This window comes from Aegilops tauschii, unplaced genomic scaffold, assembly GCF_002575655.3.
Source record: "Aegilops tauschii subsp. strangulata cultivar AL8/78 unplaced genomic scaffold, Aet v6.0 ptg000500l_obj, whole genome shotgun sequence".
NCBI lineage: Eukaryota > Viridiplantae > Streptophyta > Magnoliopsida > Poales > Poaceae > Aegilops > Aegilops tauschii.
Genome location: NW_027332738.1, coordinates 110,582 through 133,356, shown reverse-complemented (window position 1 = coordinate 133,356; position 22,775 = coordinate 110,582). Strand labels below are relative to the sequence as shown.

The 22,775-nt window shown below is 42.3% G+C and overlaps 1 protein-coding gene across 1 annotated transcript; it reads right to left on the bottom strand.

The window, feature by feature from the left end:
- Positions 1-5,166: 5,166 nt before the first annotated feature.
- On the bottom strand, positions 5,167-13,342 carry LOC141031169 (LEAF RUST 10 DISEASE-RESISTANCE LOCUS RECEPTOR-LIKE PROTEIN KINASE-like 2.3). Its single transcript, XM_073506198.1, has 10 exons — positions 13,151-13,342; positions 11,582-12,055; positions 10,614-10,988; positions 8,246-9,288; positions 7,101-7,310; positions 6,731-7,028; positions 5,856-6,010; positions 5,578-5,679; positions 5,404-5,510; positions 5,167-5,329 (listed from the first exon to the last, which is right to left on the bottom strand). Exons 1-4 carry the CDS (start codon positions 13,188-13,190, stop codon positions 8,249-8,251), a joined length of 1,929 nt encoding a protein of 642 aa, XP_073362299.1. The 5' UTR covers positions 13,191-13,342; the 3' UTR covers positions 5,167-5,329; positions 5,404-5,510; positions 5,578-5,679; positions 5,856-6,010; positions 6,731-7,028; positions 7,101-7,310; positions 8,246-8,248.
- Between the last annotated feature and the right edge of the window lie 9,433 nt (positions 13,343-22,775).

The following is a 22,775-nucleotide window of genomic DNA, read 5'->3' as shown; positions in this document are numbered from 1 at the left end:
GATATCATGATCTACGAACCGTATCTACGAATATTGATTGCAAAGTCACAAACAGAACCTCCTCACATCACAAAACAAATGTTTCATCAACAGAAACTCTAGCGAATGCCAATTGGATTATAGAAGTAAGATAGAGACATCGAAAAAAAGAAAAGATAATTCAAAGAGTATATATTCTATTTTCTTACTTGACATCACAGAGAATGCAAGTCAAAGATATTGCGATACATCTTACCCTTCTATAAATTGACTGCAAGGCACAATCCCCAGCAAAATATACAGAATGAATTGCTCCTATGGTCCAAGTATTGCATAAATAGTTATATACAGACTATTCAACAGTGAGCATAAACATGGCATGTACTACCAAAATCCCTTGGATATGGAGCTTAGTCTGCATGTCTATTCGTCTTATTTCCCTAGTACAATGCCCATGCGTTGCCACGGGCCTTTTAATTTTTTTTTTGATTGCATACATAAGCATAATGCACTTCCATTTTCACATGTATAGAAAAAAATTACAGTAACAATCGGAAAATGTACTTGATGCAATGTATTTTCATTATTCCACTTCACTTGCATCTCCTAGTAGAACGCCCGTGCGTTGCAACGGGCTATATTGACGACTTCTTTTTTTTACGTCAAAGCACTCTTCTTTTCTTCCATTCTTCCTTCCCCCAATTAAAAATGTTTCTCAGAGTGATATGTGAATGGATAAATTTACAACGATACTAAAATATGAAGGACTAAAACCATATTTATGGAAGAACATATTTCTACAACACATTCGACATGAAACTTATGGTGTTTGATAGATTGGATAAAACATGATGCTAACTTAGCACCAAATCTCATTGATATTTCAAAACATGGTTGTCGTACCATTGTACCTGAAAGATCTGTCTCCCCCTTCCTCGCTCCCTCTCTAGTAGCCGTCCCATGAGCCGGTCGTCATTGTTGCTGTTGATGGCGATGACAACAATGAGGAGGAACACCACAAGAGCTAGATGTTCTTGACCTCTTCCCTATGGTAACTGCCGCCTCTGCATTGGGTGTCGTTCATCAACACCACCGCTGCGCAAGCTACTACTTGTATAGAAAATAAGAAGATAGAAACTTTGTGTGTTGGGTGGGCTTGAATTTGAAATTATAGCCTTATAGGAGGAAAACTTATATGAAATATGCTACAAAAATATCATCTTGTGTTTAAAGCCATGGAAACAAGATCTTTAATAAGGCCATGAGAAGACATGTGCAAAGCAACATAGTACTAAGGTGACTATGCTTTGCCATGGATTCAAGAAAGACATGAAAGTCCAGCTATAGTAATTTTCTCCTACACATTATGTGTAATTTAGACATAGATCTATTCAAGTCCAAAAAGAATAGTGATGAACACTGATTTATCACAATTTTAATCACAACACCTGTTTAAAAGATCCAGGGAGAGAAAGAGATCCATCCGGGGAGCAAGCCTGTGTCGTTTATGATGGCCAAAGTGCAAAAGTAAAAAGGAAAACGACCAGCAACACCACCACAACCCAGTTCTCCTTCTAGCACCGCGTGCAATGAAGAGGGTCTGAGCTTGAAACAACAGCCTCGTTGGGTCTTTTTTGTTGCAGCCGAGATGTAGGGGATTGCAAGCACCCTGCCTAGAGGATTCCAGAATGAAACTTGCAATATATAAAGGCAAACAGAAAATCATTAAAGGCAATCTTAGAGGTGCAAAATCATCAAGCTATGGATGCCCTCATAGAGAGACTTCTTGTCATCAAAACCGACAAGGTACAACTTGCGTACTCACACAGCTCCCACCGTCTAATTTTACTTTTTACCAATCCAAGTTATTTTTAAGGCTTCATTGGTATGCTGCAAAATCACACACATGTATAGAAATTACCATTACAATTTGTGTGGCATTCATAGAAGTTACTCCCTCCGTCCCATAATATAAGAGTGTTTTTGACTCTAGTATAGTGTCAAAAACGCTCTTATATTTTACGACGGAGGGAGTAGAAAAAAAATGCTAATCCAGTTTAGCTTGATTGGTTACCTTGGTAAACCCACATGTCATTGAACTTAATTATACCTTTTCTAATTTGGGAAGGAATGGGGAAAACATTTGTAGTCTGCACAGTTGTTATATGTAGATGTATTGTCTACCCAACAAAGGCCTTTTTTAGGAGAAAGGCAGGAGCTTTGCCCAATTCATTAAGAGAGGAAAATAAAATTACAGAATGGCCCTGTTTATGAGGAAAACAAGGCCGAAAACCACGCGATTTAAAAGGGAAAATTGTGCAAAGCCCCGAAAAAAGAAGAGAAACAAAAAAGAAACAACAATTCCGACATCAGCCAACTCGAAACTATACCACCAACTTGCCCACACCCCAGAGATGAGTGGATGAACTCTTCCGAGATGCCTTCAAGAAGGATAACGACGCCCAAGGGCGCCGCCGTTTCCCTCCTTTTCCCGCTAGGATCGGAAATCCTGTATTTTCCATATCCATACAATCGAGTCATTAGGTTTCTGAAATAGTGTAATGGAAAAAGAAGTGCTTCGAATCATTGCTATTTGACTCGGACCTGTTCTGAAAAAGTCGAGGTATTTCGAATTGTTTGTTGACACGGACAAAGTAAGTCGCGGTCATCGACCCCCTTCGAAGACTTAAGATTTCGCCCAGAGTGACCCACAACAGCTGGCAGACCTCAGGAGATGGCCGCCCACACCAACAACCCCCACGGCAACCCTTAAAACCAGCAAGCCATGGTCTAGTGAAGAGGAGGAACTCATCGATGACAACTCCAAAGAGGAGGGAGCTACAACGCCATGGTCGCTGGTATCCTTCAACGCCCATCAAACCAAGACTTTCGTCCTAAGCCCCTCGACCTAACCCAGCCCCGAGGAAGGAACTCAGCCACCGCGGATCGAGAGCAAGCCAAGACCACGCTATACGGGCAGCAGCAAACCATGACCACCAGTTCCGAGAGCCCTTCGATCGATCCGCACGACCAACATGGAGGCGAGTCAACACCAACGCACAACACAACACAACCGAGCCTCAGATACACCACGAAAGCCAAAGCTCACGCAGTAAGCACGGCCTGGACGCAGCCCAACCATGCCCATGTCACAGTATCCAACGGCCAGCCCCATGGCCGGAGCGGACAGATCGGGACCGCCATGATCTGAGCCTTCGAGCCCGCTCCCGGGCAGCTGCCCCAGCAACCGAGTCGCCCACGCCTCCTAGGCCACCCACCTCACCACATCCGCCGACGCAAGAGGCACGACACCGCGCTGGCCGTCGCCCTCCGCTTGCCGCCCGCCCCATGAGCTCCCCAACTCATGGAGGACACAACCGCGGAGAAAAGGAACCGTCCCCGCCGCCGCCCGCTCGGCGACGGTGAGGGGAGGAGGGTGGGGGTCGCCGGGCTTAGGGTCGCCCATGGGGATGGAGTGACATGGGGCTGGTCGGCATTTCACTGTCTAGCTGTTTTATCATTTCCAACAAAGGCCTTTCATGCAATATAATTGGGCTATTAAGTTCTAGTATCGATCATACTGTGAGAACAACAAAAAAGAGCATATTGTATACAACGCCACAATAATGATATCATAGACATACATAAAAGTACATGTTAGTACCTTGAGCATTTTAATCCCTTCCTCGTACGTTAGCTTCAACGTTTTCTCTAGGTACTGTATATAAATTAGAAGAAGTTGAGACAGTAAATTAAGCAAAAGCACACATATAACAACACAAAACAGTAAGGAGTAATGTCTTACCTTCAGAGGTTCAAATGGATACTGCCTATTTATTGTCTCGAGTTCCTTCTGACAATTTTCATTTGGGTGTTTGAATATTGCTACAATTAGCAATCTATGATATCACAAACCTGAAAACAAAAATCAGTACTTGGTCAGCATCGCTTCAATAGACAAACTAAAGAATTATTTCCTCCAAATCTTCCTTGCCTCAAAGTAGTGCTTCTTAATCTCCATTTCTGCATCCAACCCAATAAACTCACACAGATGCCTGTGAGTGTTTGATTTTTCTGATCTAAATACCGGACCAGCCTCAAACACGCGCCCAAAGCCACCACAGATGCTCATTTGCTTGTATGATTGTGGAGACTGCGCTAAACAAGCAGGCTGGTAATTGTACACCAGCTTGAATGGAGATGCACCAAGTTCACTTGATCCACCAATCAACTTTGGACTGTGGATCCCAAGTCCGAGAACAAAAACTCGCTGAAAGTCTGCATGTGTATCCAACAATCATGACATGTACTCCCTATGTAAAGAAATATAAGAGCGTTTAGATCACTTCTTTAGTGATCTAAACACTCTTATATTTCTTTGAGGAGGGATTATGGACCAAAAGAAGAAAATAAACATTGCATGCTACAGAAATGGATAATAAAATCTATCTGCATGAGATGCCACATGAATGTCACAAACATAAGCATAGTTTCGATGCACACTATCTCATGTTGCATGTTAAATACAGGTTTGTGCACGTTGCCTTTTGCTGGTAGATGGAGATACTAAGATGAAAAAATGGTCACACAAAAATTGCTTTTCAAATGTTAATATTACCAAGACTAATCCATGAATAAAATGTATGCAACTATGCACAGTAAAGATACTTAAAATAGTTACTGTACTAAACTCACTGATATAGAGCTATCAAAACCGGAGCCAAAGCTCAAATCTTGAACAACGATCAAAGCAGACTTCAGCCTTGTGGTTGCCGCATAGGCTCACCACACTGACAACACCAACTCTCTTCCGTCTTCTCAGTTTCTTGACAAAAAATGATACTGCTATTTGCACATTAGGGAGTAAATTATGCTTCAAGCATTCCTCAAACCAAATCGGCAATATGTAGGCTTAAAATATCAGCAGGCATCCACACAGATTTCTACAGCTGAAATATAGTGTTGTGATTTGTGTACCCATAATGCAGAATAACCTATTGTTCTATTTGGTGGTTAAATAAATAAATATTATTGTTTTTGGCTAGTGCCGGTAGAGCTACTAAATGATAGTCAGTGTCACTGTATATTTCTAAGAAAGAAAATTATAAGACTTCATTGGTTGTAAATAACGCTAATTGTATTGGTTGCCACCAATGTCGACTTGAAAAGAAAATTATGGAGCTTCAGTTCATATGCATCTAGTCATATAAAAAAATAAGAACACATGCTTCAGCTCCTGTTAGTTCAGTCACAAAAAAAATCACCACCAAAAATCAGAAGACAAAGTATCATTGTTATATTTGTTGACTTGATTGATTACTGTAGGTTAACACAGCCAACTGGAATTAACCTGCAATAGGATAAAAGAAATTAAGATTTGAGACGTGTGTTATAGGGTTCATAGAAGAGAGAAGAGGGAGGTACCATAGCAAATCATTGGTCGCACAGTTTGACATTCAACTTTCCATTTGCCAATGAGACCTCAGGGATTCATATACATAAACGTTGATTGATATATCAGGTCCAACTCCCTGTAACTCATAAAAGTTACTGGGAAGTCAACTAAAAAACAATTCTCAGTAGAAGCAGACGGCTTACCAATAAGGTGGACCAAAGGCCTTTATACAATCCTCTACCACTCTCTTCTCTACAAATTGTAGACAACGTGTGAAAGATGCCCTTGTAATACCTAGTGGTTTTCTGCAGAATTTTATAGACATGAAAGTTTAGCTTACTAAAACCTGTTCCTTTGGTCTGTAAAGCTGCATTGCATGAAAGCGTTAGGTAAAGATGCTCTAAGTTCTAACTGGAAGTTATATTGATTGATTGATTGGCTTAGTGTTATTCACAAATCACAAAAGGAAGAAAAGCATCACCTGTGTTGTCAGGTGATTTCGAACAACATCCAATGGGTAAGTTACAGATGCAGGTGTCACTCACGCTAGACCACCACCAAGTAAACATATAGACACTAACATAATTTGGGCCGTCCATTCCGTGAAGCTGCAACTATATTTCGAAATTTATAAACCTATAACAAAAAAAATAGTCACGAGAAATCTTGCAAGTTAACATACTAAAATTCAGTGCTGAACTTTTTGTATCGCTCATATCAATAGAAGCTGATGGTGGAATAAGAAAATCGATGTACAATTTTGACAAGATTGCCTTTCGAATATGCCCAAAACACTTCTTGTCGAACAACCCACAAAGCCATGTGCCATATACTACCCTTCCTTAGAGCTGCAACATCTGAACGCATACCTGCCACCTGTCGGATCAGTATGCCACAAGCTCATACAACAAACTTTATCATCAGCATATGGGTTATGTGACAAAAAAATTACTGTATTCAAGAACATTTTCAAGAGATTGCAATTTTGTAGCTATGAACAGCATATGGTACATACAATGAATCCACAGCCAAGGTTTAAGTTTGGACCATGATTGGACAATACAGCGCAGAGTGTTGTAAATTAACAACAATAATAATAGGCCATGACTGTCAACCAGAGATATATTGTTTGGGGCAATCAATTCAAAGCGAGGGAAGAATATATATATATATCACATTCAGGGAACTAAGTTGATATAATCAGCATCCAATTCCTTTGAAGAATCTATATATGTGCAGTGTGAAGGCAGAAGGAGCACAGCAGCACCATGAAATAGAAGAGAAATATTCCTTCACGCTCACAATCCGTGCACACGAGAACGCGGGAGATAAAAGAGGGGGCGGAAAGCCTATTACCTGCAAGAGGATGGAGAGTGGCGAGGATCGAGATGCAGATCTTGCCGACCACGCCGGCGAGGTGTGCGACGGTGATCCAGCCAAGGAGCCGCTGCGCTTGGCAGGGGAAGGCCCCGCCGACGCCATGGAAGAGGACACGGTGGCCGCCGCCAGTCGACGGCATCGGGGACCTGGCCGATATCAGCAGGGCCTGGATATCACCTCCATCATCCCAGACACGCCTTCATGGTGGGCATCCTCACGGCCCCTTGAAACCGCAGCAGCTTCTCCTTGCATCCCGTCGCCAGATCATAGCAAACTGCACACACGCCCGAATCAGATCAAGATGCGGAAATAACCAAACCAGAAGAAGTGGAGGAGGGATTCGTACCTGGTCGAGGCCATGGACCAGAGGGTGATCTGCGGCGCCCACGCCAGATCGGTCATCATGGCCGCGGGCGAGGGAGGCGGCGGCGACCTCGTTCCCCGGCGGCGGCGGATCCTCTCGGGGTTGGGGCGTCTCCTCTCGGCGGCGGTGGCTCCTCTCGGGGCTGGGGCGTCTCCTCTCGGCGGCGGCGGCGGCTCCTCTCGGGGCTGGAGGCTGAGATGAAACAGATCGAGATTGAGGTTAGTTTTACGTGCGGGGTGAGATACGAAAGAAAAACCAGACGAAAAAAAAACGACGAAAAAAAACCAGTCGAAAAAAAACCAGACGAAAGTGGGGGGACTATTCAACCAACTCGTCCATTAGAAGTAGAGATTTGATGATTTGAATACAAGCATGCTTTCTAAAAAAACCAAAACTGAGATGGCCCAGTCCAGCCACTCGCTCGTAGGCTCTATGTAAGACTCGATATTAAGTCGCAATGCGCGGTAAATAGAAAATGCTCCTATTTTGCGCTTTAAGGGCCAGGTTGCCACAAAAATGGGCACGGGCCACGGCCCACAATCCTCTGGTTCACTCCTGCTGGCTTGGAAAAGAATGCTATCTTTTATCATTTTCAGTTTTGAAAAAGTTGGTGAAATAAAAAATTCACGGATTTAAAAGATTCATAAATTTTCAAAATTATGACAGATTTGGAATAATGTTCAAAAAAATAAAATACTCAGGAATTTGCAAAAGTGTTTACGAATTTTAAAAATCACAAAATTTTAAGAAATTTTCACGAATTAGAAATATATGATAAATTAAAAAAGTTTGTATATTTAAAAGTAATCAAATTTTCTAAAAAACACTACCGAGAGGAAAATTTATAATAAAAATAGAAAAACAACAAAACCAGGAGAAAAAAGAAGAAAAAAAACGTGCACACGCCCTCACGCCCGTCATGAGCTGCCAATTGCTAGGCCCAATTAGAATATGTCTCCACAAATATGGTCACACTCGGTCAATAATTTGGTGGAATCCCCACTGCATACACACAAATGGCACTCGGAAGTCTTTAAATTTTCAGTCCATCATTTAAGAATTAAAAATTTCCAATCTTTCTCACAAATTATGCAATACTTGAGCAAGTGCCGGAGAACAATACAAACCTATCAACTCAAGAGCACCGTTGGTGGCAATTCGATGTTAGTTGTGCTCCCTTCAAGCATCTCGACAACTCTAGTCATTGTTGGACGATCTGTAGGACTCAACTGTATGCACCTCCCTACCACTATCATCTTCCTTACAATCTCTGAGGTCCCTCCATTTATCTCGGAAGCACTAAGACAATATTCATCTAAATGTTCATAAATCCATTGTGGGAAATATTGGCTGGTAGATTCACTATTTTGGCTGATATTCTTGTCCCTTGCCCCAACCATCTCAAGAACCATCATTCCATAACTGTAAACATCAGACTTAGTACTTACTGTTCCAAATTGCTTCGAATAAACCTCGGGGGCTATATAGCCTATTGTTCCTCTTGCACCACCAATGGAAATAACACTTTCTTTATTGAGGCACTGCTTGGCTAGTCCAAAATCAGAAATCTTTGGACAGAAATTTTGATCCAATAGAATGTTGTGGGGCTTGATATCAAAATGCACCATGCGGGTATTGCATCCTCTGTGGAGATATTCAAGTCCTCGAGCAATGCCCACTGCTATATCAAATAATTTTTCCCAACCTAAAGTATTTCCACCTTTAGAGCCATCCTTGAAGGCATACTTTTCAAGTGAACCATTAGGCATATAGTCATAAATTAATGCCCTTTTAGATCCTTCCAAGCAAAATCCTAAGAGATTAAGAACGTTAACGTGAGAAGTTCTACTAATGCTAGCTACCTCATTGATGAAATCCTCCCCATCAGTCTTGTAGTCCTTGAGTATTTTGACTGCTATCTGACGACCATCAAAGAGGTCGCCTCTGTAAACAGCACCAAATCCACCTTGACCTAGCTTTTCAGCAAAAGATCTCGTTATTCTTTTCACTTGGGCATAAGTGTACCGTTTCAAATGGACAGTTCCATTCTTTTGTAGGATGGACTCAATCTTTGCTCTCTCCTTTGATTTCCTTTTGGATCCGTACTTCCTGTAGCCCAACCAAAATGCAAAAAGAAGCATAAGTACGCTCGAGCTGCCTGCTATTGCATCTGCATCAAAATTTTGGAGGGGAAAAGGCATCAAACGGGGAAGTAACTTCTACAATCTTCTAGTTAGTGATTGCATCTTGCAAAATGTGTGGAAATATTCTAGTTAAAGACCCTTTTGGCAAACCTATTTGTATATGCGTCATAAACTCCAGAATTAACCAGTGTGTCAAGAACTCGTGCACTTTTCAAATAAACTGGACACAACTACTAAATACATACAATTGAAGCAGAGCTTGTTAAAGGACGGACAAATATATTCCTTTTGTTTATCGTACACATTTGAACAGAATTAACTTGCTATTCATCTACCAGTCTAGCACATTAGTAATTTCTGTTACAGGAACAACCACTGTTGTTTTCTCTAGAATAAGAAAGGCCGTTGTTTTCTATGCATAACCATTAACCTCTGAGAGAGATAAGTTTATACATGAAAAATAAGGGCCAGTTCTTATTTTCTCAAGAAAAGATCATCACTTGAAGTTGATCTTATAGTGACCAATAGGGAAGCCTCTTGTCAGTTTTAGGATTAGTGGTGATGAATTCGTTTTGAGATCAGATTGGTGTGATTTTTCAGGTGTCATTGGCAATTTCAGGTCAGAATAGTCAATGCCAATGTGTAAGCGAATACTGTCAAGTGACGAACACAACTTAACTAGTGTTCACAGGAGAAGATGTTGATGATCTACTTCTGAATAGGTCACGGTGCTAAACAGATGATATTATCAGCCACGGATGGATTTGTTTGCTGTCAATATGCTAAGCAGTTCAACACACATCATTCATATGGATATGTCTTGCCCACAACCATAAGGTGGTTCCTGTCGAGCAGTCCCGTGAATAAATCAGTTAAATCCATCTATGTGGGTGTTCGCCAGAAATAAATTGGTTCAAGTTTCCAGTGCCAACTAAGTCGAGAACAAGTAGTCCGAGGCAAGGTTCCTGGTTCAAGATGGGTTTCAGTTTAACCACTAACCTGAACAACTTTATTCAAATTACAGGCATTGCCACACCTGAAGAAACGTGAGGGAACTGACGATTCATAGTTAGATCTGACAGGCTTGATTTACAGCGATCAGAAATGCTCGAATGAGTAGCAAGATCTTCAAACCGGATGAGTAGTAAGATGTGTCATCGAGGATTGTTTGAGTTTGCATCTGACAGATAGAATGGACAAGTTGGTGGTTCAAGGTTCAAGCAGTCGACAATCGGACATAATTAAAAGAGAACTAAATGAAGTGGAATTCCAGTTTCTCTACCTTAATTAGACACTAAAAGATCTACAGCTTTGTAACACATAGAAGAATGTCAAGGTGTCAAAGGATTACCAGGAGCTGGAGCCAATGGCCTGAACCACACTAGATCAAGAAGATTGTAGTCCCCAATCAGTACTGGATTGATCCGAATTGTATGCAGGCTAAGAGAATAATTCATCGCAGTAACTTGTTCGGATGAGAAGCTATTTCCAGTGTGGGGAGCTATGTCCATTGTCATATTTAGCCCAGAAGTTCCAACAACATAGAAATTTACAATCTCAAACTGAGTAACCCGCAAGTTGAGATGTGACGCAAGCTCCTCAAGAAATTCGTTGCTCCAATTTGAATTCAAGGAAACATTGTGAAGAAAGAGCACAACTCTTACCGGGTAAACACAATGGCAGTTCTCGCTACCTCGTCTCTGTACCATGTTCGGAGCACAACAGCCTAGTGAAACAGAGAGTGAATTATATAACATATTTGACTGTACGACAGCGCATCTAGAGCAAATATCAGGGTGTACTAACATACATAAGTATCTATGATTGATGTCAAATGTTATCCATCACCATTGATTATTTATGAAACTGCTACCAACCATTTCATCAGTCACCATTCCAAAATGATGGATCAAAACATTATGCTTGAACTAATAAAAGCTAACAAGCTTATATAATTTACAGCCAGGTAAGAGTGGTTTTAAATAGCGCGATATAGCTCTGTTATGACACGCTATAGCGTTTAGAAGAGGTACTGTGCTAAGGCACTTTGGTCCAAATACATGAACACACATTTTAAATAGCGCGCTATAGCGTTTAGAAAAGGTCCGCCGCTAAGAGGCATAGCGTGCTATTTAAAACTATGGGTAAGACAATTGATATTACGATCAGTCACATGGTGCTACTTTCCCAAATGAGGAAGATGCAGATTAGATTAAAATACACAAGTATCACCTTTTATGTAATTTGTAGTCATGTTTGACATGATGAAATCATTTGGAATTAAATTATTTCAGGATCTAGGAAAACTTGAAAAGTTACCATCGTATGGAGATAGTGGGGGCTGCACCACTCCAGAAGGAGCTGTACTAGTATTCGAAGCTGCATCAGGGAGGTCAGCATCCACATGAGCAGGAACCTCTTCTGCTGAGCGCCTGTTGTGCTGCATCGAAGGATCGAACAGGTCCAGTGAATCAAAAGAGAGTTCAGAAGCACCCGAGATGGAGCTATAGCTCGGCGCAGAGATAGGAGAGTGCACAGATGATAGAGCTGATGGTGATGAATATGGCTTCTTTTGTCTATGCTGACTCATTGCAATACTTGTGACAACTTTGGTTTGGGATACCATGGGCCGAACTGAACTCCATTCTTGTGAAGCAGACATAATAGGAGTGTGAGTGTCAGCCTTTAGAGCCGATGTTTTGGCAATCAAATCAGCCTTATTGATAAATTCCAGAGCCAATATAACGACCAAGAAATTAAATAAAAGTTTCCTTGGAGCATCTTCAAACAGTCCTGCCAAGAAACAGTACAACCAACCAATCAGCATCATCTTAATTAAGATAGGGGTATGCTGAGAAGTGCAACTAATTGATATGAACTCACATATCTACAGAATTAGTGTGAACAGCCCATGGTCCGCATGGCCCATTAGTGTCAAAAGCGCTCTTATATTATGGGACGGAGGGAGTAATACACAACCTGCCTTTCTAACTAATCAGGTCGAAATGTTTTCAAGACCATCTACCACTAATGCAATTTAACTGAGTTGATGCGAAATGAGGCTAGAGTACATACTTTTAATTTAACTGAGTTGATGCGAAATGAGGCTAGAGTACAGACTTTTTTTTTAAGTACAGAACAGACACACTTATGTTTATCTCAAAGCGATGGTGAATTAAGGACACTCAGAATACTTATCGTCTCGATTGCCTCCAAAGCATTCCTTATTAAGCCAATAATTAACTAGTTCTCTCTAGAAACAGATCTACCTACTGAAGCAGCACTATTTGATAAGAACGGTTAAAAAAATACAGTGAAGTGTTCCACCAATGAGCAACGGATCTTTTGAGCTAACTAAAACCACGACAAGTATTTTTTAACGGCGGGAGTACTGAAGCAGGGCTATTTAATAAGAACGGGCAAGAAAATATAGTGCAAATGTTCCATCAAAGACACGGGTTCATGGCATGAGACAATTCTAAGCTCTTGAAGCATTCCCTGATTAGGCTCCCGCTACACAGCAAAGCAAGGGCAGCGCAGGAGCTACTCACCTCCACCATTCCCACGACTCCCAACCGAGCTCCAAACGATTTGGACAGTGAACAAGCGGGGCAACGAAGATCCTAGAACAGCCACCACGGCGAACACTGAATTGCCGTCACCTCACACCCCCACAGAAACGCTAAGCAAAGTCCGACTTTCCAACAGGTTTGTCTGCTCGAGCGCCAGTTTCGATCACGCAATATAGTCGTTTTTTTCAGCGCGCGGCTAATCTAGCGCATCTGTTGGAGATTCTCTAACGAAGCAAAGCAAACAAGACATCAAGCACGGGTCCCGGTGTTGCAACGCAACCTTGGAGTGAGCTCAGATAAGGGGAGTCTGGCTTACCTTGTTCAGCGCGGCACAAGGCATGCCCGGGCAGCATCATCTCCTGGCGCGGCGGCGGTAAGGACCGGCGCCGGCGACACCTGGCTACGTTTACAGGAAGCCGGAGCCGCGCCGCGCTGCGAATTTGTGTCTGCTTTCTTTTCCTCTCTGCTATGACTCAACCTATGGTGGGAGTTTGGTAGGAGAAAGAGACTTGGTAGAAACAAGGGAGCAGGTGGGAGAACGCGGACGTTCGGTGTTCGGCCGCGTTGGCCGGCGCTAGGCGCCAGCCGGCTGTAGATATGAAATAATCAGTAGCCGCGTGAGGCGTGACCCTCTATCAACCTTGGGCAATGCTCACGCACGCATCGCGCATCACTACCCGTGCGGCCGTGCCTCCCTCTCGCTCTCATCGACTGCACGGCACCATGCTTGCGGCATCTGGCATGGCAACATCGTCAAAATCCTCATAGTGTCGCCTCGCAGCAGCAGCGGTGCCCGAAGTGAAGAGCTCGGCGGCGGCGGCGGAATCGTGGTTGCGGCTGGGGTTGTTGGGGGCATTGGCGGGCGTCAAGCAGTCGCGTCTATGCCCCAACAACTCTCATCGCTCGCAGCGGAGGAAGGTGGGCCGGTCATGTACACGTGGGTTCTTCTTTTTTTTTACGAAAATGTTAACGCCCACACGTGTGGGCGTCTGGCAACTCGCCCACACGCATGGATCCTCGTCCAACCAATTCTGCACGAATCTTGGCGCGTTTTAGCAGTTTTTGTGTGCCACGTAGGACTAAGCTGGTGTGTGGGCATTCATCCGGTCGCCCACACGTCCTTTTTTCACCACACGGGGGCTGGTGTGTGGGCGTTTATCACTTCGCCCACACGCCCGTCTCCTAGCCCACACCCAAAGCTGGTAGTTGCCATGTGTTTCTGCAGGTATATGACAACTGCCCTAGCTTTGCTTGTAAGCAGATGGCAACTCTTTTTTACCCGAGTTGCCATGTGTTTTTGCATGGTACATGGCAACTGCCGTAGCGTGCACGTAAGCAGATGGCAACTCTTTCTTTTACATGGCAACTGCCCTAGCGTGCTTGTGAGCACATGGCAACTCTCTTTTTTACCCGAACATGTTTTTTTGCCATGCCTTCTTGTAGTGCTACATGGCAACTGCTAGTGTTTAGTGGGTGGCAACTCCTAAAGTTTTGAAATCATGGCAACTACAGTAGAACAGATCATACATGACAACTGCAGTTGAGCACCATGGCAACTGTAGTTGTCTGACATGGCAACCGAAGTTCAGCGACATGGCAACTGCAGTTAAACGAACATGGACGAGGGTCTGGACCATGGCAACTGCAGGACGCGCGGTGACTGTCACGCGGGCATGCGGGACCACGAGGTACGAGGCCTGACGTACGGGGCGTGTGGGCGTTATCTATACGCCCACACGCACCCGTGTGAGAGGGGTCGGGAGGGAAAAAAGAGGTGTGTGGGCATTACTTTTTTTGCCCACACGTGGGTGTGTGGGCTGTTCCTTTTATACACCACACAAAATGTGTGGGCAGCCCCCCTAACGCCCACACGTGTGGCACTTATCGGCGTCTTTTTTTAGGATATGTACGCGTGGGTTCGCTGTGTTGTTCTCGGTCGTTGGCTGCTGATGAGTTTTTTCCTCTTTTTCCTGTGTCGTATTTTGGCTTTGGTTTTCCTTCTTTTTTCTTTCTTCCTGATTTTTTTCATTTGGCATATTTTATTTTCTATATAGTTTTTATATTATAAACATTTTTTCTAATCCCCCCAATATGTGCTTTCTCATGGAAAATCTCACGCGTAGATGTTGGCGTCAGATAGATTGTAGTCCAGTGAGGCTTCAAATTTCCTCATCCGAAATCAACACCCCTAATACCCCCCAATATGTGCTTTCTCAGGGAAGTCTCACGCATGATGTAGCTCGTAGCCAATCCCCGAGCGAGCGATGAGAGTTGTTGTAGAATCTCCCCTACCTACCACGGTAAACATATTGTAGAGCATAGGCTTCAAGATAGCGACGAATCCGAACGAGATGGAAAGGGGATGACGTGGTGTTGGCTATCTGTTGGTCAAAATTGTCATGGGTAGTTAGCATTAGGCTAATAGACAATTAGCGTTATCTTTAGGCTAAACTACCAGCAGTTGGAAGACCTACTTTGTCCAAACATTGTGTATGGCAGTTTACCTCTTCCGTAGGATGGAAACATGTAACAACTGACATTGTAAACGACTGTTCAGACAGTATATAAGCCTGAACAAATTATCAAAATACAAGCATCCATTCTTTCTTTCAATCCGTGTTTCTCTTTGAAAATTGTTTGTGACTAGAAGATCCAAGAAGGTGGAGTCTAGCAAATCTGACGGTGATGAACGTGTCGCGCATGAAACACAAGGGAGCGAATGATTCTCTCATGTCAGGCCACGTTGGCAAATTTCTGCGATTCATGCATGACATCGGACGGCAATAATCACATCGCACCATGGAGCCATCGAGGAAGCTACCTTTTCCGTCATATATTGCGCATTGACTTTCAGGAAAAATCAAACTTCATAAATTTTAACCGAAACTACAGAGAAAATTATCTATATCTACAACATGTAGGAATAGTACACATATCATATGAAAATATATTTCATGATAAATCTAATACTATTGATTTGGTATTTTAAGGGTTGACATGTTTTATATTTTGATCATAGTCCTGAGCATATCATTTTGATCATTTTGATTATGTTTTTACCTCTCACCTCGGTCACTTGGTTCTAGGACATGGCCGACTGTGGTTTAGAGATATTGATGCTGAATAAGAGAGAAGGAGAGGCCGAACATCGGTTAGCAGTTTGCCTTTGTTTCTACCCATGGACAGTATTGTCAACGCATCCCCAATTTTACAATAGGTTGATGGCCAAACATCGATTTGCAGTTTACTTTTGTTTCTCTGAAACATTTCATACAATTGTGTACAGCTTCCTCTAGAATGGCCACTCAGTTCCAAAGAAGTGTTAAGCAATCTGCTCTTCTTTGAAACTTAAAATTTAGAACTTCGGAACTTCGGAGAAATTAAATATTGCTTCTTGATTGCACTGAAAGTGACTATATTTGTTTGTTTTAGTCAAGCACCTAGTTTGTGAAAAGAGATTTTGCAACACCCATTCACGCACATGTTGTATTCAGTGAGTTTGTTGTTTATCTTTTCACAGTCAGGAAAGCTACTTTTCTTGGTTTATCTCACACATATGCCAATTGGCTGTGAAATGCTCTCCGGCTCTTTTGATTCAGAACAATGTTCTATGACGCTGGCTATATATACTTTACTCGATGCAAAGACATGATGTTTCCAGCGGCTAGATGCAACCGTTTCAAGGGGGTATATGTCAATTTGCTGGCCTGCCTATATGCTAATCCATTGGACGTGGAGAGTAAGTTGCAAAGACATGATGTTTTCAGGGGCTAGATGCAAACGTTTCAAGGGGGTATATTGAAATAGATTGGTCAATTGATCCTGCCCATTCATGCATATCTGACGCACCTAGAGGTCCGGTAGCAGCGGTTCTCTCCATGGCCCAGAGCAGCGTCTCGTGGCGGAAAGGCAGCGACTACTGCTAGTGGAGCGGTGTCCGGTGCAGCAACCGGACTGGACATGTCCTGGAGCTCCAACATGGAAATAATGAGTCGATTTGTGATCAGCAATACCATGGCCGGAAAACATATTTAACAGGCGTCTATCCCTATTTTCTTTGGAGCATCTGGAGCACTTGATCTCTGTTCGAATTTGTTGGATATCCAAAGTGATGGCCATCCTTCAAATTTATTGTGATCTTGGGAGAGCCTGAGATATATGAACCTCTCGGGCATAGGATTGGACCTCACGCTGCTTCCATGGCTTGCACCTCTGGGACTGGACATGCCCTGAATCTTACTCCATAATCGGTCCTTTAGATACTTGAAGGCCCCGTTCTTGGAATTTCCAATGTCGGACGGCATGCCCAATTAGTTCTCGCCCAAGGTTTCATTTGGGACGTTGAGGAGAGACTTTATTTCTTGGCGTGTGGTATCCGACAACCCTTTACTGAAGAAAATTGAAGACCTCGAGTAATTGATTCGTTGCCCTGTTGCTTGATAGTATATGTACAGAACTAGGTTCCCTCTGTAGCACCCATATCGTTTGCCTTGAAGACCAACAGGCTGTCATCGACGAACAAAAGATGGTTTATCGATGGCACTCGCGGTGCTACCTGAATCCCATGCAAATTGAATAAAAAATGGTATATAGAGGTAGTACTGATGAGCGTTAATATTGCTCGCCTAACATGTCGGGCCAGCCCATGAACCACTCTCGCCTCCGAACGCGTGTCGCTTGCGAGTCCTCTTCATTGGTGCCTTATGCACTGCTTTTGCCTCATGGCGCTTATGTCCAAGCTCACTTGGGCCGGCCCACTTATCTGGATCGATCCCTTCCTTCAGCTAAATCCTATTTGGCGCCTCGCCCGTTTTAGTTGTTCCCGCAATCGGGCGCATACCCCCCTCTCCTCGCGTCGCGTTTTTGGGCCGGCCCGTTTTGCTTCCCGCAAAAATCGCGAAGCAAAAGAAAAGCGGGTGAACCGGGATTCGAACAAGCAACCTCCTGCTTCAGCAGCACACATCACTAACCACCACGCTAGCAAGCGTAATGTGGTTACGTGCATCTTTCTTGTTCTTTTCTTCCTTGTCTTTTCTTTTTTCCTTTTTCCTTTTTCCTTTTTCCATTTTCCGTTTTTCTTTTTTCTCTTTCTTCCTGGGTTTGATGCAAAATCTATGAACTTTTTCTCAAATTCGATGAAATTTATATTTCAAATTTTGGTGAACTTTTTCTCAAATTCGATGAACTTTTTTTAAAATCAATGAACTTTTTTAAAATCTCGATGAACTTTTTTCTAACTCGGTGAACTTTTTTCAAACTCGATGAACAGTTTTTGAGCTCGATGAACTTTTTCTCAAACTCGATGAACTTTTTTGAAGCTCGATGAACTTTTTTGAAGCTCGATGAACTTTTTCTCAAACTCGATGAACTTTTTTGAAACTCGATGAACTTTTTTCAAACTCGATGAACTTTTTTGAAACACGATGATTTTTTTTTTTCAAATTCAATGAACTTATTTTTAAAGTTGATGAACTTTTTTCTAAGACAAGTGTACATACAGTAGCAAACCGGTTTTTTCTAAGAAAAATAGTCTGTACTGTAGCATTTTTAGAATGAAGAAAAAAAGATCAAGCGGGAGCCAGCGATCGAGCGGGCAGCGATAGCCAGCGATCAAGCGAGCGGCAGCAGCCAGCGTTCGCTGCTGGGCCAGGCCCATGCTAGTGACACAGTGGGCGCTGGAATCGCCAGCGGGCGCTGAAGGCGCCAAGGAGGAGCTCTCCTTCCTTCGATCGCTCCACAAAAAGAAACTCGCTCGTTCAGTTCAATTGACCGCTTTGATCGTTCAATTGAGTTGACTGTGTTGACCATTAAACGTTTGACCGCTTTGCAGTTGACTGTGTTAACTTTTCAAAAAAAAATCATCAAATTTGAAAAACAGTTCCTCGATTTGGAGAAGTTCATTGATTTTTGCATCAAATTTCGGAAAAAAGTTCATGAAATTGGGAAAACTTCATCACTTTTTAAAAAATACCATAGATTTGAAAAACAGTTCATCGATTTTGAAAAAATTTCACCAATCTTAAAAAAGTTCATCGGATTGGAAAAAAAGTTCTTTAAATTTGGAAAAAGTTCATCGAATTTGAAAAAAAAACGTTCGTCAAACCCAGGAAGAAGAAAAATAAAAACAAAAAACGAAATAAAAACAAAAGAAAAATTAACGAAGAAAAGACATAAAAAGATGAAAGCTAGCACGTCCAGTTGGGGATGGCGGGGTGGTTACTGCAGTGTACAATTAAGCAGGACGTCCCCCGTTTGGATCGCAGCACTATTGTACTATAGCGGGTGCAGAGGGCGCAGGATTTAGCGTCGCTTGCTTAGCCGGAATTCCCTATTCGCCACCTTGCAAACTGTTGACAAGACGTACATGCGACCGAGCGAACATCAAGATATGGGCCGGCTTAGGTTTTTACCGGTTTTAGAACCTTCTAGAAGGTTCCTTGAGCATTTTTTTCACATTAGCTTACTTTACTTGTGTTTATGTTTTTTTTATTTTCTTATTCTTTTATAATTTTCCCCAAAACTCACATATTCTCAAAACATGTTAATTTTTTTTAATTGCATTTTCTAAGAAAAATACTCATAATTTCTAAAAATGTTCATAATTTTAAAAATTGTTCAGATTTTCAGAAAATGGTTGACATTTCTAAAATGATTCGCTATTCCAAAAAAATCAACAATTCTCCATGTTTTCAGAAAATGTTTTTAATTTCAAAATTGTTCAAGATTTCGGAAAATATTCATAGATTGTTTGCATTTTCAAAAGTTGTTCACTTTTACAAAAGAATGTTCGTATGTGAACTATGATCTTTTTGTCCACCATGTGTTTGGTTTTTTCAACGAACTCATTCATTCGGTACCTTTTAGCACAAATTATGGTTATGTTTAGTTGTTTGATGGATCAGTTGGACTTTATCTATGCTCGTAGTTCAATTATGCTGTGGTGCATTGAATAGTTTATGTTGCTTTGAAATGTGATGAATTTGTTTCAATTATTTGAGCAAAGGTTTGAATCGATTGGCAAAATAATTTTTTGAGAGATAAAGCTATAGGGAACTTGCTAGATGAAGAAAAGTATAATCCCCTGAAAATAGTTTTTTTTGGATGAGGAATACATTTTGAAATTTTAGGATAGGGAATCTGCTATAGATGCTATTATCTATTGACGAGATATAGTGTTGCTAGATGTAGCTTGAGCTGACTTGTGCATTGTCGGATGTGCCTCTATAGCTAAGATGCACGCAACCACAAATGAATAATTTAACAAAATAAATAAATATAAAAAACCGACAAGTTGGCAACAGTAAAGACGTATGAGTCTGAAACTATGCCAATGTCGAAGGAGGAGGTGGACCAGTGCGGAGATTATGATGTCATACATGTCACTACTAGGAAAAGGGCTATAGCTAATATGGACATTAATGGCGCACCACATACAGGTGCGCCATTATTGACATATTACTAATGGCGCATCTGATGTGTGGTGCGCCATTACTAGTTTTGAAAAAAAAAATTATTAGCAGTGGCGCACCACATGATAGCGTGCCATTACTAATTGACATAGTAATGGTGCACATGTACAAAGTGCGCCATTACTATGTGTATGACTGCGTCAAACTTAGTAATGGCGCACTTTGCATAGGTGCGCCATTACTATGTCAAACTTAGTAATGGCGCACCTACACAAAGTGCGCCATTACTAACTTTGACCAAGTCATACACATAGTAATGGCGCACTTTATGAAGGTGCGCCATTACTAACTTTCTTTGCACCCCCTGGATCGCCTTTTCAGTTTTAAAATAACTAAAAGAAAATGATGGAAATGTCAAAAAAATAAAATGTGTGTGTGGACATGGCGGCCGGGGCAGGAGCTCACCGGCGAGGCGCGGCAACGGGGGGCAGCGACGGGGACGGAGACGGGCGGTGACGACGGGGATGGGGACGGGGCGGCGACGACGGGGACGGGGACGGGCCGGGCGGGGACGACGGGACGACGGGGCGGGGCGCGGCGACGAGGACGACGGGGACGGGGACGGCCGGGCCGGCGACGGACAGCGACACGGACAGCGACGGGGCAGAGGAGAAAGAAGCAGAGGGAGAGATGAGAAACTGAAAAAAAAATTTGAAGTGTTTTCTTATATAGAACACACCTTTTAGTACCGGTTGAAGCCACCAACCGATACTAAAGGTCTGTTTTGGCCAGGCCAAGCGGCGGGAAGTGCCCCCCTTTAGTACCGGGTGGTGGCACCAACCGGTACTAAAGACCCCCCTTTAGTACCGGTTGGAGCCACGACCCGGTACTAAAGGGTGTGCGCTGCCAGGCGAGGGGCGCAGAAGTTTAGTCCCATCTCGCTAGTTGAGGAGCGCCCAGACCAGTTTATAAGCCCCGGCGCGGGCACTGCTTTGAGCTCCTCTCAAAAGTAGGCCTTCTGGGCCTACCTCTCCTACTCTGCATGTGGGCCTACTGGGCTTGCGGGCCTGCATCCTGGCCCAACTACAGGTTGGGTTTCTAGTCGTATGCAGGCCGCTCTGGCCCAGTAGGTGGGCTTTTTAATTTTCTTTTTTTTTGCTTTATTTTTTTTGCTTTATTTATTTTTGATTTGTTTTTTTGCTGTATTTAGAGTTTTTTTGTGAATATTTTTGCTTTAGGTACAAAAAATTACAAACTTTCTGTTAGTGCCGGTAGTTTACAAATTTGAATAGTTTAAATTTTGAAATATTTGAAATTTGTGTGAATCACTAGTTTGTGAATAACTTAACTTTGAAAATAGATTTTTCAGTGATTCTTTTTTCTTATGTTTAATATTAGTGTGTTTTATCATTATATTCAATTTGTTAATGCTTAGGTTATTTAAAAAATGAAATGCCTTTGTAACAGATGAGTTTTCGTCCGAAACCCTGATACTTCGAAAGAGATTGTCCATTTTGTACACGAAGTGCATCCAGTTTTTGCGGTAACCCTCTGTACTTTTTTGCACATGCTATGTGGGTGAAATTATGATACCATGCCAACTTTCAACCTTTTCTGAGTTCAACTTTTCTTGCCAAGAAAGATTGGGATCGAAACAAAAAATGAGCGACCAGTCGACGTCGAAAACGCACAACTTGATTAAGGGAAACGATGTCGCAGACACCACAAAAAAAAAGAATAAGGGAAACGATTCGGTCCGGTCGACCGGCCGAACCCTCCGCAGGTCGCTCGCGCGCTGTTAGATTGAGGCAAAGATCTAAGGAAAAAAAATCAGAAACAAACCTTAAACTTGTAAACGATTGCTAAATTGAACCCCAAACTTTTAATCCCTGAAATCAGCACACTGAACTCTTATTCCGGCCTAGTTTAAACCCTGAGTGGGTTTTTGAAGGGATTGTCGAGGTGGCAGCAGAGATCATTGGGTGCGGCAGGAGGCAACTTGGCCGCCCCACCAGGGCGAATTGAGTTTTTCTTTTATGTAGTGCGCGGCTTGAAAATACCGAAAAATGTAAGACTCACAGGGAATCACACTTGTGATCTAACGCTGCTGAACAACTCCGGCTAACCACTCTAACTGATGACTGTTGGTGATAAATGAGAAGCGCGAAAATATTTAAGCACACAACATAGTGTCGAAATTCAAAAACATTTTCTTGAAAATTATCAACAATACTGAATCCAAATATTCTTGAAACAAAAAAACAATATTTCAATTTAGAAACATTTTTGCAAAGTTGTGGACAACTTTTGGAATTATGAACATTTTTTGAAAAGCAACAACAAATTTGGAAAACATGAAGCATTTTTGAAATCCCCGGACATTTTATAAACATGAACCATTGTTTAAACGCTAACAAATTTTTAAACATGAACAAAAAATTTAACTGAGAACAATTTTTTAAAACATGAACATTTTTAAACATAAAGTTTTTTAAAAAATGTGAATAAATTTTGAAACCTGAGCAAAATTTT